The sequence below is a fragment of the Ictidomys tridecemlineatus genome, chromosome 10 (genome assembly GCF_052094955.1).
Source record: "Ictidomys tridecemlineatus isolate mIctTri1 chromosome 10, mIctTri1.hap1, whole genome shotgun sequence".
NCBI classification, from domain to species: Eukaryota; Metazoa; Chordata; class Mammalia; order Rodentia; family Sciuridae; genus Ictidomys; species Ictidomys tridecemlineatus.
The window spans coordinates 41,476,212-41,491,383 of NC_135486.1; the positions used below are offsets into that span (position 1 = coordinate 41,476,212).

Consider the following 15,172-nt stretch of genomic DNA (forward strand, 5'->3'; position numbering starts at 1 on the left):
CATGTAGCAACAAGAAGGACAAGCCATGCTGGTCCACTGCTATCAACACTGGTTTTTCCAAATGCCTGCACAGTTCTGAAAAGGCTGAAGCAAGAATGGGGCGTGACACGCTACCTTCACAGGGAAGATTTCCTGTCCAAATCCATCCAGACGTTCCACTTCATTGATGTACATTAGCTCAGCTTCTGCTGGCAGGACTCCGCTACAATGAAAATAGCATTAAAGGAGGAAATGGTGAAGGGCCACAAAGTCAGTGGAACTTCCTACCTTCCTGATGGCAAATTCCAGAGCTGTGGTTTAGCTCTAGTTTCTGGGAAGAGCAATCACCACCTGACTGTGAGGGTACGGTACATTACTGGTGATTCATTAACACAGCCCCTGGTAGCCTTTTACTCAACAGGGACAATAAGGGGGGGGGGTGGTGGTGGTAAAGTATTGAATTAAGAGTCACAGTCCTGAAAACATTAAATAATTATTCCAGACATCCCTGTGAATAATATTCCTTGCTTTAAAAACAAGGTCTCCCCACCAAGTTGGAAAAATTTCTATTTAAAAGGAAAGAAAAAAAATTTTTTTTAGGGTTTATTATGATTTACTTGAGGGTGATATTTGGGGAGCCAAGAGGCCAAGATATAATACCGTCTGGGTTCTCAAGAGTTTTCAAGGTTGGATGGAAAAGATGTCTGTTGTCTACTGGTCCAGCACAGCTCCAAGGAACCCTGTTACCCAACACTCAGCGAAGTCAGTCTCCCTCCGCTTCCCTCTTGATCTTCACTTTCCCACCCAGCATGGCACTTGGCTCCATGCTCAGAACAGGCAGCGCTGGGCTTTTCCCCAAGTGGCAACAGATTTTGTGGAGGTTCAAAGAGAGGAACTTTGCTGGGTGACGACTCCACCTCTATGTGGAATTTCTGGTGAGAAGGCGGAGGAGGAAGAGAAGGAGAAGGAAGAAGAGGAGGAAGCAAGGAGGTGAAGAAGAGAGCAAAGGAGGAGGAGAAAGGGAGGAGAAGGAAAGAACAAAGAAGGGAAGGAATGGAAGGAGGAAGAAAAGAAGGAAGGAAAAGGAACAAAGAAGAACAGGAGGGGAAAGAGGGGTTTTCAAGACCTCAGGAAAGCTCAGAGTTGAGTCACACAGTAGAAGCAGCAAACCATGCTGACCAAGGCCAGGGGTAGGTTCGGGAGATGAAGGTGCCCTGTCTTTTGTCAGTGGGTGTCTGCTGGCTGGGGAGCCCTGGGCCTTCTGCCTCCTCACCTGTGAGCTTTATGTTCTTGGGCTACTTTCTGGGTCAGCTCTTCTAGAACAGCCTCTTCCAGGGCCAAATCCTAGGGAAGTAGAAAACAAGTCCAGAGGTATGAGCATTTGTCGTTTTGCTTGCAAACCATAAAAGTCCCTTATTTTAGAGCAACACTCCGACATATAGGCACAGGCAGTGATGTCCTTCCTCAATAGTGGACTCCTAAAGCTCAGGAAATAATGCCAAGAATTATTAAATGGGATAGCATTGAATTAAAAATCTTCTGCACACTGAAAAAGGAAACAAGAGCATGAAGACAATGCCTACAGAATGGGAGAAAATCTTTGCCAGTTATTCTTCAGAGAGAGGCTTAAAATCCAGAATATTAAAAGAACCCAATAACTTGACACCAAAAAACAAAATAACCCAATCAAAAAATGGCCAAATGGCCAGGCGAGGTGCCGCATGTCTGTAATGCCAGTGGCTTGGAAGGCTGAGGCAGGAGAATCTCAAGGTCAAAGCCAGCCTCAGCAACAGTGAGTTGAAACCCTGTCCCTAAATTAAATACAAAGTAGGGCTGGGGATGTGGCTGAGTGGTTGAGTGTCCATGAGTTCAATTCCTGATAAAAATAAATGGGCAAATGAACTAAATGAACATTTCTCAAAAGAAATAAAAATGGCCAACAAATATATTTAAAGAAATGTTCAATATTCTTAGCCATCGGGGAAATGTAAATCAAAACAACAATGAGATTTCATCGCACCCTGATTAAAATGGCAATCATTAAGAATACAAATAATAAATGCTGGCAAGGATACAGGGGAAAAGAAACATTTGTTCACTGCTGGTGGAACTGTGTATGGTAGGATCACTATGGAAATCAATATGGAGGTTCCTCCAAAGACTAGGATTGGAACCACCATGTAAACTAGTTATACCACTCCTTAATATTTATCCAAAAGCACTGAAGTCAGTATACTATATATACATGCATATCCGTGTATATAGCAGCACAATTAACAATAACCAAGCTATGGAAACAGCCTAACAGATAAATGAGTAAAGAAAATGTGGCATATATACAATAGTGTCTTTGCTATAAAGAACAAAATTATAATATTTGGAGAAAAATAGATGGAATGGGAGAACATCATGTTAAGTGAAACAAGTCAGAATCAGAAAGCCAAGAGTAGCATGTTTTCCCTCATATGTAGAAGCTAAAGAAAAAAGGAGAAAAATGCATCTTATGAAAACAGAAGGGAAACCAGTAGATTAGAGGAAAGGAATGGGGATGGGGAAGAGGAAAGGGATAATGGAGGTACAGGGGAATGAAATGGACCAAATTATGTTATGTGTACAAGTGTCACAATAAATGTCACAATAAATTCCACTATTATGTATAATTATAATGTAGCAATTAACAAAACTTTTTTTTAAAAAATTCCCTGTTTTAGAATATCACCTAACTAGCCTTACTTTCTTAATCTCTCCTTTACTCCTGCAAAAGCAAGGCCTATAATGTTGAGGACTGAGCTGTGACTCCTACTGTTGTGAAATGGCTTTCCACTGTAACTTAGGTTATTTCAAGGTGTCATTTGGATTACCATCTAAATTCTCTAAGACTCAGGAATAGTTCTTTCTTCATTTACCTTTTTCCCTATCTGTCTGTCTCTCAAATGTGCTTTCATCAGAATCGCTTGGTATGTACTTATGTATTTTTAATAATTAGAGTGCAGACCAATGAGTCTCTAAGCCACCATCCTTTCAAAAGGTGAACTCAGGTAGGCACTGGTGCAGACCTATGTGTTCACTTCTAAAATACCACAGACTCATTCAGACCTCATGAAGGCAGAGCCAGCTGATTGCACTGTTACTCAGCAGTCATGGGAGGGAGGCAGTCATGATAGCTGAAAAGTCTCAAGAGCATTCAGTAAGACAGCAGGCATGGAGCCAACCAGTCAGTGTCTCAACCACCTGAGATCCATGCTGGTGAGCACCACAAAGGGCACAGGTGTGCTCCTTCTTCCTCTAAGCTCTGGAGGAGAGGACAGAAGGGACTCAGCTGAGTCCTGATGAGGGCACCCTGAGGCTCATGATATTGGAGGTGCAGAGTGGGGGCTCATATTTTTACAGAGACCATATAAAATGCCTCAAACCCTTCTTTCTAAAATACCATTGATATCGAGATTTACCTCCCATTTAACAACTGTTCATGGATGAAACACCACCCTCCAAAACATACACTTCAAACTGTAAGAAATATTCCATCTCAAAACATTGAAGTGTGAAAAAAAATGATATTTTTAAAAGTGGGAAATGAGGATGTAAATATATCCTGGAAATTTTATAGCTCTGCAGATTCTGCAAAGTCCAGAGCTCACGAGAGAGTCCTTAGAGAAGACAGAGGGAACCAGCAGGGCTCTTATTTTTCACACCTACTGATTAACTTGCTGTTTCCTCCTTAGCCTTTCCACTAAATTGACGAGTCCACAATGAGAAATGAGCTCAATGCTTTCAGCTTTCCGTGGTGGACGAACAAAGATATCACAAGGCTTAGAAACTTAGCTGTGTGTGCATCTCAGTATCAAGTTTTCGTCTCCAATATGATATTAATTTTGAAAAGCTAGTGAAAGATATGTGGCAACAGAATAAACCAGGGGTAAGAGAAGATCAAAAAAGGTTCCATTAAACCTCCACTTCCTAGTTTTATAAAAGAAAAAGCCCAAAGGAACCCCTCTGCTATTGTACTTCACTGCCTCCACCTGCGCTTGGGGCCTCCCTGAGGCCTGCGCCCCACCAGAGAAATGTGTGAGAGTGGCCCTGGGTGAATGAGAGATGGCAGAGTGAGTGCCTTACGCAGCTGCACACCTGTGGAGCGCCTGTGTACTTAACTTTGTTCTTTTTCTGCTGAAGAAATGCCATTTGACAAATTCAGTAACTTTGTAAGATCAAACACGGCTATTCATCCTATCTTCCCTCCCCCACCAAAGGAATGCATTCTTCTCTTTGAAAGCTCTGGTGGAATCAAGCAGAAAGTTTACAACCTTCCATGGCTCCCCACTGCCTCCTCAATTAGGTCAACAGCTGAGCCCTGCTATCGCACCATTCTTCAACACGACCCAGCCTTTCCTTCTAGATCTCCTCCCCCAAGGGTTTAGGGCCTCAGGCCACCTCGTGTTTGAATACAAACTGCTTTTAGATCTCTGTTCTTGCTCATGTCTACCCTTTTTTGGAAGAACCATCCAGTCCCACCACAGCGTGTGAAATGTCACATTGTCCTTCACATCCCCTTCTCAGCAATCCTTGCCCTCCACAGGGTTTTCCTGCTTCCCCCGCTGGAAGTAGCCTCTCTCACCCCAGACCTGTCTGTGTGTCTCTTACATTCTGCCTGCTGTATTTCTAACACAGTCATTTGTGTACCCATTCCTTATTCTTGTCTCCCTCTATTAGAATTTAGGCCCCTCAAGGGCAATGATTCCTCTTTATATCACTTACGGAGTCTGTCACAGCGCTTTTCCAGAGTGACAACTTATAAGTTCACCATACAGAGTCAATGAGCAATAAATGTTCAGTGAACGCACTACTGAGAGTGTAAGTTTCATACTATGAGACAAGAGTTTTTGATTATGCAAAGCTGGTTAGCTCACATTCAAAATGCAAACAGTGCCAGGCACAGGGGCATGTGCCTATCATCCCAGGTACTTTGGCACCTGAGGCAGGAGGAGCACAAGTTCCAGGCCAGCCTGGGCAGCTCAACGAGACCTTGTGTCAAAATAAAAATGGCTGGGGATATGGCTCAGTGACGGAGTACTCCTGGCTTCAATGCCCAGTATCTCTCTCTCTCTCTCTCTCTCTCTCTCTCTCACACACACACACACACACACACACAATGCACACAGTGATTTTACCTGGAAAGCGCACTCTTTAACATCCTTATGTTTGCCTACATAAAGATATAAAGATATATAAAGAATTATGCTAACAATGACAGGACAACTGAATAAACAGTTACTGAGAATCTCACCTGTGCCAAATTAGGTACTTCACGTACATTTTTTTCTTTGAATGCTCACAAAGGGATTAGCTTTGTTAGCTTCATTTTATTATATCTTTTTAAAATATTTATTTAATTGTAGATGAACACACAGTATCTGTTTTTTTTGTTTTTTATGTGGTGCTGAGGATTGAACCCAGGGCCTCATACATGCAAGTCAAGCGCTTTACCACTGAGCTACAGTCTCAGCCCTGTTTAGCTTCATTTTAGATGAGGAAAATGAGACTTAGAAGGCTACCGTGCCCAACGTGGGCTGTGAGTGGCTCAGTCAGGATGTGGGCACAGCACGGCTTGGCAACTCTGCTGAGAAATTTCTGACCGCCAACCACAGTGCATGCAGGACACAACATGGCGGGGCAGGGTGGGGACGTGCAGGGAGCAATGAAAGAAGATGGCTACAGGCAGAGACCTGGGAACATTTGCAACTCAGACATATACTCTGACGACAATCAGTTTGTGCCACATCATCTTGGGCACTGTCCAACAGGACTGTGTGGGATGGTGAGAATGTTCATATCTGAGCTTTCCAACACAGTTAGCCACTAGGCAGCCAATGCTACCAAGGAGTGATTTTTAACTTTATTTAACTTTAAATTTGAATATAAATATGCACCAGGAGCTAGCAGCTCCCATCCAGAAGAGGGCTATTTTAGAACCCAAAAATACTAACGTCAGGATCTGTCTGCCCACTGGTGAGATGTGTGGAGTCCAGGCTGTTTCAGTAGATGATCTGCTCAGAGCCCAGTAAGGAATGAATCTCCAAAAGGAAGCGTGGTGCACAAAACAACAAAACTTACACTCTTGACTGCTTCCTGACATCTGTCAAAGCATCTTACAAACTCATCAATCTCATGCTGGCAATCACTTTTGCAAACTCTGGCAACCTAACCTGGTCTCTTCCTTCAGATAATGCGAGTAAGTCTTTTAATAAGATTGGGGTGAAAAAAATGTAGAAAATGCTCAACCCTCCATGATCAACTACTTCGCCTGACATAAAACTGACACTCTTAAAAGCTGAGCTCACATCAAGCATGATGATAAATATCCCGGGGAACTTCTGCAATATCAGAGGTCCATTTAAGCATACTGACATTAAATCCTATGAAGAACTTGTCTGCTAAGTAACTGCTAATCTCTTTGAATGGAAGTTGATAGAACAGGTAGAATTATTAATACATTAATAAAAGCAGGCATAAAGATATTACTGCTGTTTCCTGAGAGGGAAGAAGAATAGAGTTATTCTTGAAAAGATAGCGATCTGCAGTATTTTCCTAACATCTGAGAACAAGGTACGCTTTGGATCAATGCAGTTGTACTCATATACTAAGATGGATAGTAACACCACCCCTACTTACTCTAGTGACTCAAAACTTAAAACCCATCCCTCCTCTGGCCTCAGCTGTGAGTGATGGTCCCCATCAGGTGCCTATTGTCTCTGCATGCAGGGGCAGCAGTCTATGAGCTTTGGGGCCTGGAGTGGCCTCCCTTTGGCCTGCTTCTCAAAAGGTTCAGTTCATACAGCACTTCATTTCCGCAAGAATCTGCTCTTAACACCCCCCTGATTTCACCACCTTGGCGGGAAATGGTTCTGCTAGACCCAGGTGAGGACAGAAGACACCACACATAGGTTTCGGGGAAGGTGAATAAGCTGATCGCCCTGTACCCCGCACAGCTGGTTCTCAGGAAGGTGGCTTTTGAAGACCCGATTTTAAGTAAAAATGAGACATTGTATGTGGACAGAGGATTTGATTGGAGAAGGTCCCTGTGGTTGGGGTAGAAAACTTCATGCATGCTAGCTGGCAAGTCACTCCTTGGAAAGGGTCATGTTCAAGTCAAAGCCACAGACAAGACAAAGAATCATGGTTGAAAGTCAATATGAAGTTTTAAGGAAAAACTTCTGGGAGATAATAATTATTGGGACCTCACAGACCATCCACTGGACAAATGCCACCGAGGCTGCCTCATGTTTGTTGTGATCACTGAGCTAACACACATAGAAGTCTAAAAAATAAATTCATTTTCCAAAAACCAAAAAAAATTAAAGACCTTAAAACCTTTGTCACCAGACTCTCCACTTTCTCCTGTCTGTCACAGCTGATAAGACTCCAAAATTTACCTATTTGGCTTCCAAAATATCTCCTGCTTTGCTTTCTTGTTTTCATCTCGCTGCTAGCCACCTAAATTAGATCTCTTCTCCAGACCACCACAACAGACTCCCAGCTGACTTCCTCCCACAAATGGTCTCCCTGCTTAAGCCAGCAGTTTTCAAAGTGTAGAGTCTGCAAAGCTCTGGGAAAAGCTCAGGCATTCCGCCTTCTCTGAAGTTTTCAGTTTCATACACCAGGATTCCCCCCAAACACCACCAAGTTACAGTCACACTATCCACTTGACTCTTTCCCAAATACTCCAAGCACCTCGCCTCTTCCCTCCTCTCTGTCTAGATCATTCCTTGCTCCTTCCCCCTCCCCCTCTTACAATCCTGCTACCCTTTAAGAAAACAGCCCACACTCCATTTGTCTCTACGCCTTCCCAAGCATACTGTCCTCTCCTCACGTAAAATGCCCATGGCACTTTATTACACTTGGCTTCACAGTCTGATTTTGCAAACTTCCTTTTTACCCAACCACACTGGAGCCTCCTGAGAACATGCACCATTTTTCTTGTAGAATTTCATGCCCTGGGTGTTAGTTACCCAGGTCAGTGGTTTGGACTAAACAATTGATTTTTTTTTTTTTTTAATGGTGAATAATCATGATTTCTAAATTCAGAACCAGCATGTCAGACTGGTTATAGCTCTTCCCTAAAATGGGCTTTGCAGATGTTTTTATCCTCTCTCACAAAAAACTCCTCACGTTTACCCCAAAGCCAACCAACCAAGCAACTAACAAAAATCCCCGGGGGGTTAAAACCCAGTCTCACTCTTACTTCAGCCTAGGAATGAACATTTCACTTCATTGATTCATTCCACAAACGTTCACGAGTGGGACCTGTGTGTCAGAAACGGTGAACGAAATGGACAAAGGATCACAGGGTTGGTAATTTAAGCTGGCAAACAGAGAATGAACAACTTCAAAAACGTAAAGAGCTGTGAAGTCCAGAAAGTGGCTAATGATGAGGCGACATCGACAGCAGGTAATGAAGGAAAAGGAAGTCCTCTCTGAAAAGGTGGTGTGTGAATTGGACCTCAGTGATGTAAAGATTGGGGGCAGATCGTTTCCAAGTAGAGGAAACCCAGGTACAAAGGCTCTTGGGGGGGAACAACCCAGAAAGGAAGACCAGACCGTCAGCTTGCTGGAGGGTAATGAATAAATGAGGAGCGCTTGACAAAGAAGCACCTTTAAAAAAAAAAATAATTATTGACAAAAATCTTATATATTTATGAGATGCAATGTGATTTTTCTTCTTTTCTTTTTTCATTTTTTTCTTAAGTAATAGTAGTGCCCTACCACTGAACTGCATCCCACGAGCTCTTCCATTTTTGAGACAGGGTCTCGCTAAGTTACCCAGGTTGGCCTCAAACTTGCAATCCTCCTGCCTCAGCCTCCAGAGTAGCTGGGATTACAGGAGTGAGTCCACCATGATCGGCTACAATGTGATATTTTGATCATATATACATCGTTGGAACAAGCCAATCAAGCTAATTAACCTATTTCTTGCCCCACCCAATTCTCATTTCTTTGTGATGAGCCCATGTAAAATCTGCTCCTTTGGTGATTTTGAAATATACATAATTATTGAGTGCAGTCACCATGCTGTGAAATCCATGACCCCAGCTTGTCCCTCCTGTCTAAATAAAACTTTGCACTCGTTCATCCACATTTTCCCTTTCCCTTCCTGCCCCTTCACCTCTGGTAACCACCATTCTACTCTTTACCTTTATGAGTTCGAATTTTTTGATTCCACACAGAAAGGAGACCTTGCAGCACTCATCTTTCTGTGCCTGGCTTATTTTACCTACCATAATATCCTCTAGTCTTATCCACATTATTGTGAGTGACAGGATTTTGTTCTTTTTAAGGTTGTAGAGTGTCCCATTGTGTATATAAACCCCACTTTTTAAATTGATTGCTCCATTTTGGGGAATTTAGGGTGTTTCTATATCTTGGCTATTGTGGATGATGCAGCAGTAGTGATGGGAGTACAGAGATCTCCTCCACACACTGATTCAATCCTTCTGAATTTGTAATCCAAGGTGGGATTGCTGGGTCACAGGATAATTCCATTTTAGTTTTTCTGGAGGAACCTCTACACTGCGTTCCCGATGGTGGTACTAACTTACATCACCACCGGCTGTGAACAGGGCTCCCCTTTTTTCCACATCTTCACCAACACTTGTTATCTTTCTTCTTTTTGACAACAGTCACCCTAACAGGTGGTAGCTGACATCTCCTTGTGGTTTTAGTCTGCATTTCCTAAATTTGTATGTCTTATTTTAAGAAATGTCTATTCAGGCCTGTTGCCCATTTTTTTTTTTTTAACAGGGTTTTCTTGCTATTGAGTAGTTGGAAGTTTCTTGCGTATTTTAAATATGAGCCCCTTATCTGATGAATGATTTGTAAACACTTTCTCCCAGTCTGTGAATTGTCTTTTTGCTCTGTTAATTATTTCCTTTGTTGTGGCAAAAGCTTCCTAGCTTGTTACAATCTATATGTTCATTTGGGCTTTTGCTGCCTATATAATTGGAGGGTCGTCTGCAAGAAATTGTTGCCCAGACCAATGTTCTGTAGCTTTTCCTGTTTTCTTCGAGCAGTTCTACAGTTTCTCATCACACAAAGTCTGTCATCCACCTGGAGCTGATTCTCGTGTAAGGGGTGAGATAAGGGCCCGGTTTCGTTCCTTTCCATGTAGATTGCCAGCTTTCTCAACACCATGGATTGGAGAAATTGTCCTTATTCCATTGTGTGTTTTGGCCCCCTGTGTCAAAACTCAATTGATCACAGATGTGTGGATTTACTTCTGGGCTCTCTAATTTATTCCAATGGTCAGTGTGTCTATTATTCTTCCAGGACCATGTTGCTTTATTGACTATAGCTTGGTAATATAGTTTGAAGTCAGGTAGCTTAGTACCTCCAACTTTGTTCATTTTGCTCTACAATGCTTTGGCTATCAGGGTCTCTTTTGTAGTTCCATATAAATTTTAGGATAATTTTCTATTTCTTTTAAGAATGACACTGAAAATTTGATAAGGATTGCATTAAATCTGTAGATTGCTTTGGGGAACATGAACATGTAAACAGTATTGATTCTTCTGATCTATGAACATAGTATATCATTCCATTTGCTACCTTTAATTTCTTTGATTAATGTTTGATAGTTTTCAGTACATAAATCTTTCAATTTCTTAAGTAAATGAATCCCTAAGTTTGAATGACTGTCGGTTGGTTTTAGGCTACTCTATATGTGACTAGTTTCTGCCCACTCTCACCATTTCTATTCAGCATAGTCCTGGAAGCCCAGATGAGAACAATCAGTCAAGAAAATAAATAAATAGATGTATCCAAATAGGAAAAAAGTGTCTTGATTTAGTGACTATATAATTTATAGTCACAAAAATCTGTTAGAATTGATAAACAAATTCAGGAAAATTGTAGGTTATAGTATTGATATACAAAAATCAGTGGTATTTCTAAACAGCAACAAGGAACTATCTGAAAAAGAAATTAGGGAGTGTCTTGAGGCAAAAAGGATGTCTTTAGTGTCTCAATGTGTTTTATAGACCTTGTCCCTCTTTTATTAATGCATAGGCTTTCCTCCCCTGAAAACATGTATAGGCCCAATTCTTTAAGGAAAGAATTCTCTTTTCAAAGGCAAGAATTAAATGCCCAAAGGAGGTAGAAAATTAAGCAAGAAGAATAGAAAATGCACTTACCATAGGAAATAGCACATACTCTCGGAGGAAATCTTGAGAATCAAACTGATTATAATCTCCAAAATCAGCTGAGAAGAAGATGGGGAGAGCAGTTATTATGTGAAATTAAAGATGGAATAAAACACTGTAAACTTGTCACTATATTTATTCTTCCTACTGTATCCTTTTTCTGCACCACTATTAAATGAAAATAGTGCCAGGAGGTGCTTGATATAGTAACTACATTTACCTAACAACTCTAAATATCAGCACATGAGCACCACTGCACAATTTAAAAAATATATATAGTGAAAGCTATTCCTAAAAGGTTATTTAAATATTTAAAAACAAATCTATAGCCTGGGGTTGTGGCTCTGTGGTAGAGCATTTGCCTAGCATGTGTGAGGCACTGGGTTTGATCCTCAGCACCTCATAAACATGTATGTATGTACATACATACAGAAATAAATAAAAGTTATTTTTAAAAAAGAAAGAACTATATTTATCTGTTAAATGTGCCTCAGTTCATATCTTTAGGCTATCTACCAAGGGGACTTTTTAAATCAAGGTTAATTTGGAGAACCACAGAGCTAAATGTATCTTCATCTGATCACGTATTTGCAGCTGGAAATTCCCACTGCAGATCACCCTTGGCAAGCAACCTCAGAAAATCTTTACACCTCCTAAACAACTTTGCATGTTACAAGATGTCAGAAATTCTGTTCTGTCATGTTTTCATCTCTCAGTGGTATATTGGAGCACATGCAAAACGAACATGCACAGCCTATGCCATAAACGTCAATATAGGAACGTATGTCTTGCTCCTTATCTCACTCACTTTCACAAAAACCAAACCTGCGTGAAATCTTGATTTCATGTAAAAGACTTAGCAGCCAATAGAAATGGACTCAGATATATTTAAGATTATATTTAACAACAGATGCAGAATAAAAGAATACACAGATATACACAAGGTCAACACAACAAAGATGCTGAAATACCAAAGAGCCATCGACAAATGTAGCACATGATCTGTTCTGCCTATTTTGAAGGTCAATCATCAGTTATCACCTTCCTTCCCAACTTATATTTTGGATGATGCATCTTTCTAAAAACCCAGTAAGAATCCCCAGGATCTACTCACTCCTCCCTCTATTAAGGGTGCCTGCTCCATTATTTCAATGATGCTTCCACTGCTCCTACCATAACTGGTCATTCTTTCTTCCCCTTCCAGGCTCTATGTAGACAGGTATAATACAACATATTTTGGGCATTTTCATCCAAAGAGTAATAACAGAAGCTAACTCTGTTAGCTACGTCTAACAGAAATGGCTATGCCACTGATATGAAAGAGGTCAGGGAAAGGCCACTTTCTCTAGACATTTAGAAACCAAAAGGTTCAAATTCAGTTCAAAGTTTGGGAAGTTCAGTTCATGGCTTCTAAATCAACAGTCCACACAGCGAGAGCTTGGCTGCTGGCAGGGTTATACTTGGACACCAGCTGATTTTTAGGGAAAAGGAGGATTGAAAGGGAAATTAGTTCTCCTTTCAAAAATTGTATTTACCAGCTTCTTGTTTTTAATACCACTAAATAGATAATATAATAAAATGTATTTTAAAAGAATTGACACATAACAATGTAGAGAAGGTAAAAAAAAATAGCTGTCTGATACATCTAAATAAGATAGGTTGAAGATAAATTTATTCCAAGAGAAGTTGGTTATTTCACATTACCAACTTGGATTTTAAGTTTCTCTCTTTAACTATATTAGAATAAATCATATGACAATGATTAAGGCTATTACACTGGAAGTTGCTGTAACAGTAACATAGTCCTTTAAGCCACAGAATACAACCACATTGTGCAGCAGAATGTCCCATCAACTCTAAAACACAGCTTTAAAGCTACTATTTCTTGGAATAAAACTATAATGAAATAAGCAAGAGCAGTTTGCAAACAGTTTTGAGACAGAAACTGTCCTGCCATCAAAAATCACTAGCTCTTCTTCTTATTAACCTAAGACCTCTTGAAATAAGAAGGGAGTATTAATGAGGAATCATTTAGGTCAGTGTATCTTTTCACACTAAGAAGACACCAACACCATAAATCCAACAGAAAACAGAATTTCACACACTGGTGGTGACTACATCTTACCTTGCACAGCTAAGCCAGCCAGTCGAATCACCTGTTCCAAGGTACACCGCAACCGGCCTTCAAGCACGTCTTTTTTGACTTGCAGGTAATACTGATATCTGTTCATGGGAAGAGAGGAACACACAAACTCAAAAACACATACTTGGAATGTATTCCCACAAAAGACGTCCCTGGATGCAAACCCTTGTGTACACAGCAGGATACACAGGTGATGTTGACAAAAGTCATCTATAAAAGATGGAAAGTGACCTCGGCCTGTGTTTGTCTTTGTTTGATGTAGCAGGTGCCACATCCCATTTACTTTGAGATTGAGAACATTCTCATCAAATCACTTGCTTTTAGGCTAACAGGATAAACTAGTGATATGAACCAGTTCTTCATAACAGAGACCAAGAATGAAAAAGCTCTCTACACCTGGACACACATGACACTGTGACGACAGAAATATACTCAACACACTCAAAGTATGTATGCATTGCTGAAAATTCCAGAAACACATCAACTTTTTTTTTTTTTTTTTTTGCATAGTACTAGGGATTGAACACAAGGGCACTCTACCACTGAGCTACATCCCCAACCCTTTAATTTTTTTTTTTTTTTTTGAGACAGGGTCTTGCTAACTTGCCCAGGTTGACCACTAGTCATCTTTTAAATGCAAAATTTTGGTAGGGCAGATTACAAATATGTCATATAATTTGGAATTCTGCTAACGGATGGGATAAAGCTTTTCAGAGCCATACTTCACCTCCCAGGTCGGTGACTCATAAAAATCAATTTAAATGCAACTTTCCAAACTGAACTATATTCCCAAACAACAACAACAACGACAACAACAAAAAAAAAAATACAGAGAGAATGTTCCCATACATGACACCAACCTCAGACCAGTAGCTGTTTTAGTGTGTTGTTTTCTTGCCAATAAAATTACACATTTAGAATGACCTAAACATGTAGAAATCTCCTCACTCTTGATGGTCACGTCCCGGGACACCACTTAGCCTCTGACCACATTCCTACAACAGAGTCACCTCTCTAACACACCTTCCTGGCAAACACTCCTGGTAACTGTCACTCTCTCTTTCAAATGAACTGCAACATCTCAATCCAGAGAACTCAGAGATGACCCCAAAGCTCAGCTTTCCCAGAGACAGGCGATCACTGCTAAGACCTAATGATGACTGGTTCTACCAGCAATATCATAGGAACAGTGACATACCAGCCTAATTGGGAGAAGGCCTGGGCTCTCTACACACCCCAGCCCAGCCCTCACTTCTTTGTGGTTAGGTCCACTGTATAGGGCAAAGGCAAACATGTCAGTCTTGGGTGGGAAAAATCTAACCTAGACTCAAATCAGAAGGGTAAACACTGAGAATTATTTGAAAACCCTTCTTAATCAACTTAAGATAGAAAAAAACTTTTACCCTGCCCTCATGCAGTCTTTCATCTGATTAATTCATAAACATTTTACAGGTTTCACTATCCAGTCAATAATTTTACTTCCTGCTCACATCATGTGACCATATAATGATGTATGTAACAAATGCTTCCACTGGCTTTTAGAGACCAGTTCCTCACAGATGTCGAAAAGCCACTTGTGGTGAGCTGGGGCCACTCACCACTCTTGAGTTCAGTGGATCTGGCTCTGCCCTGACCTCGTCATTACAGCCTTAGAATCCATGACTCCTCTAACCAGCTGAGTCCCAGCAAAAAGAAAGAGTGCTTATTTTGTAAGAACTTCTGGTCAAAACTCTTTTACTGATAATCTCACTTCTGAATGTGCACAAACTAATAAGGACGACACATTATGTGGGACCATTTTTAAAACGCTGTGAGATCAAAGGCACTTTGTGTGGTATATGTATGTGTGAAAGAGCCAGAA

General features: G+C 40.9%; 1 protein-coding gene across 3 annotated transcripts in view; it reads right to left on the reverse strand.

Annotated features, from left to right (window-relative positions):
• Ptpn14 (protein tyrosine phosphatase non-receptor type 14) overlaps positions 1–15,172 on the reverse strand; it is a 176,253-nt gene that overhangs the window by 46,467 nt on the left and 114,614 nt on the right. For all 3 annotated transcript variants that reach the window (XM_005334974.5, XM_078022801.1, XM_078022802.1), the window contains 4 exons: positions 13,294–13,391; positions 11,160–11,227; positions 1,253–1,323; positions 115–202 (listed from right to left, as the gene is read on the reverse strand). In XM_005334974.5, coding sequence (XP_005335031.2) covers positions 115–202; positions 1,253–1,323; positions 11,160–11,227; positions 13,294–13,391 — 325 coding nt within the window. The remainder of the gene's footprint in view (positions 1–114; positions 203–1,252; positions 1,324–11,159; positions 11,228–13,293; positions 13,392–15,172) is intronic.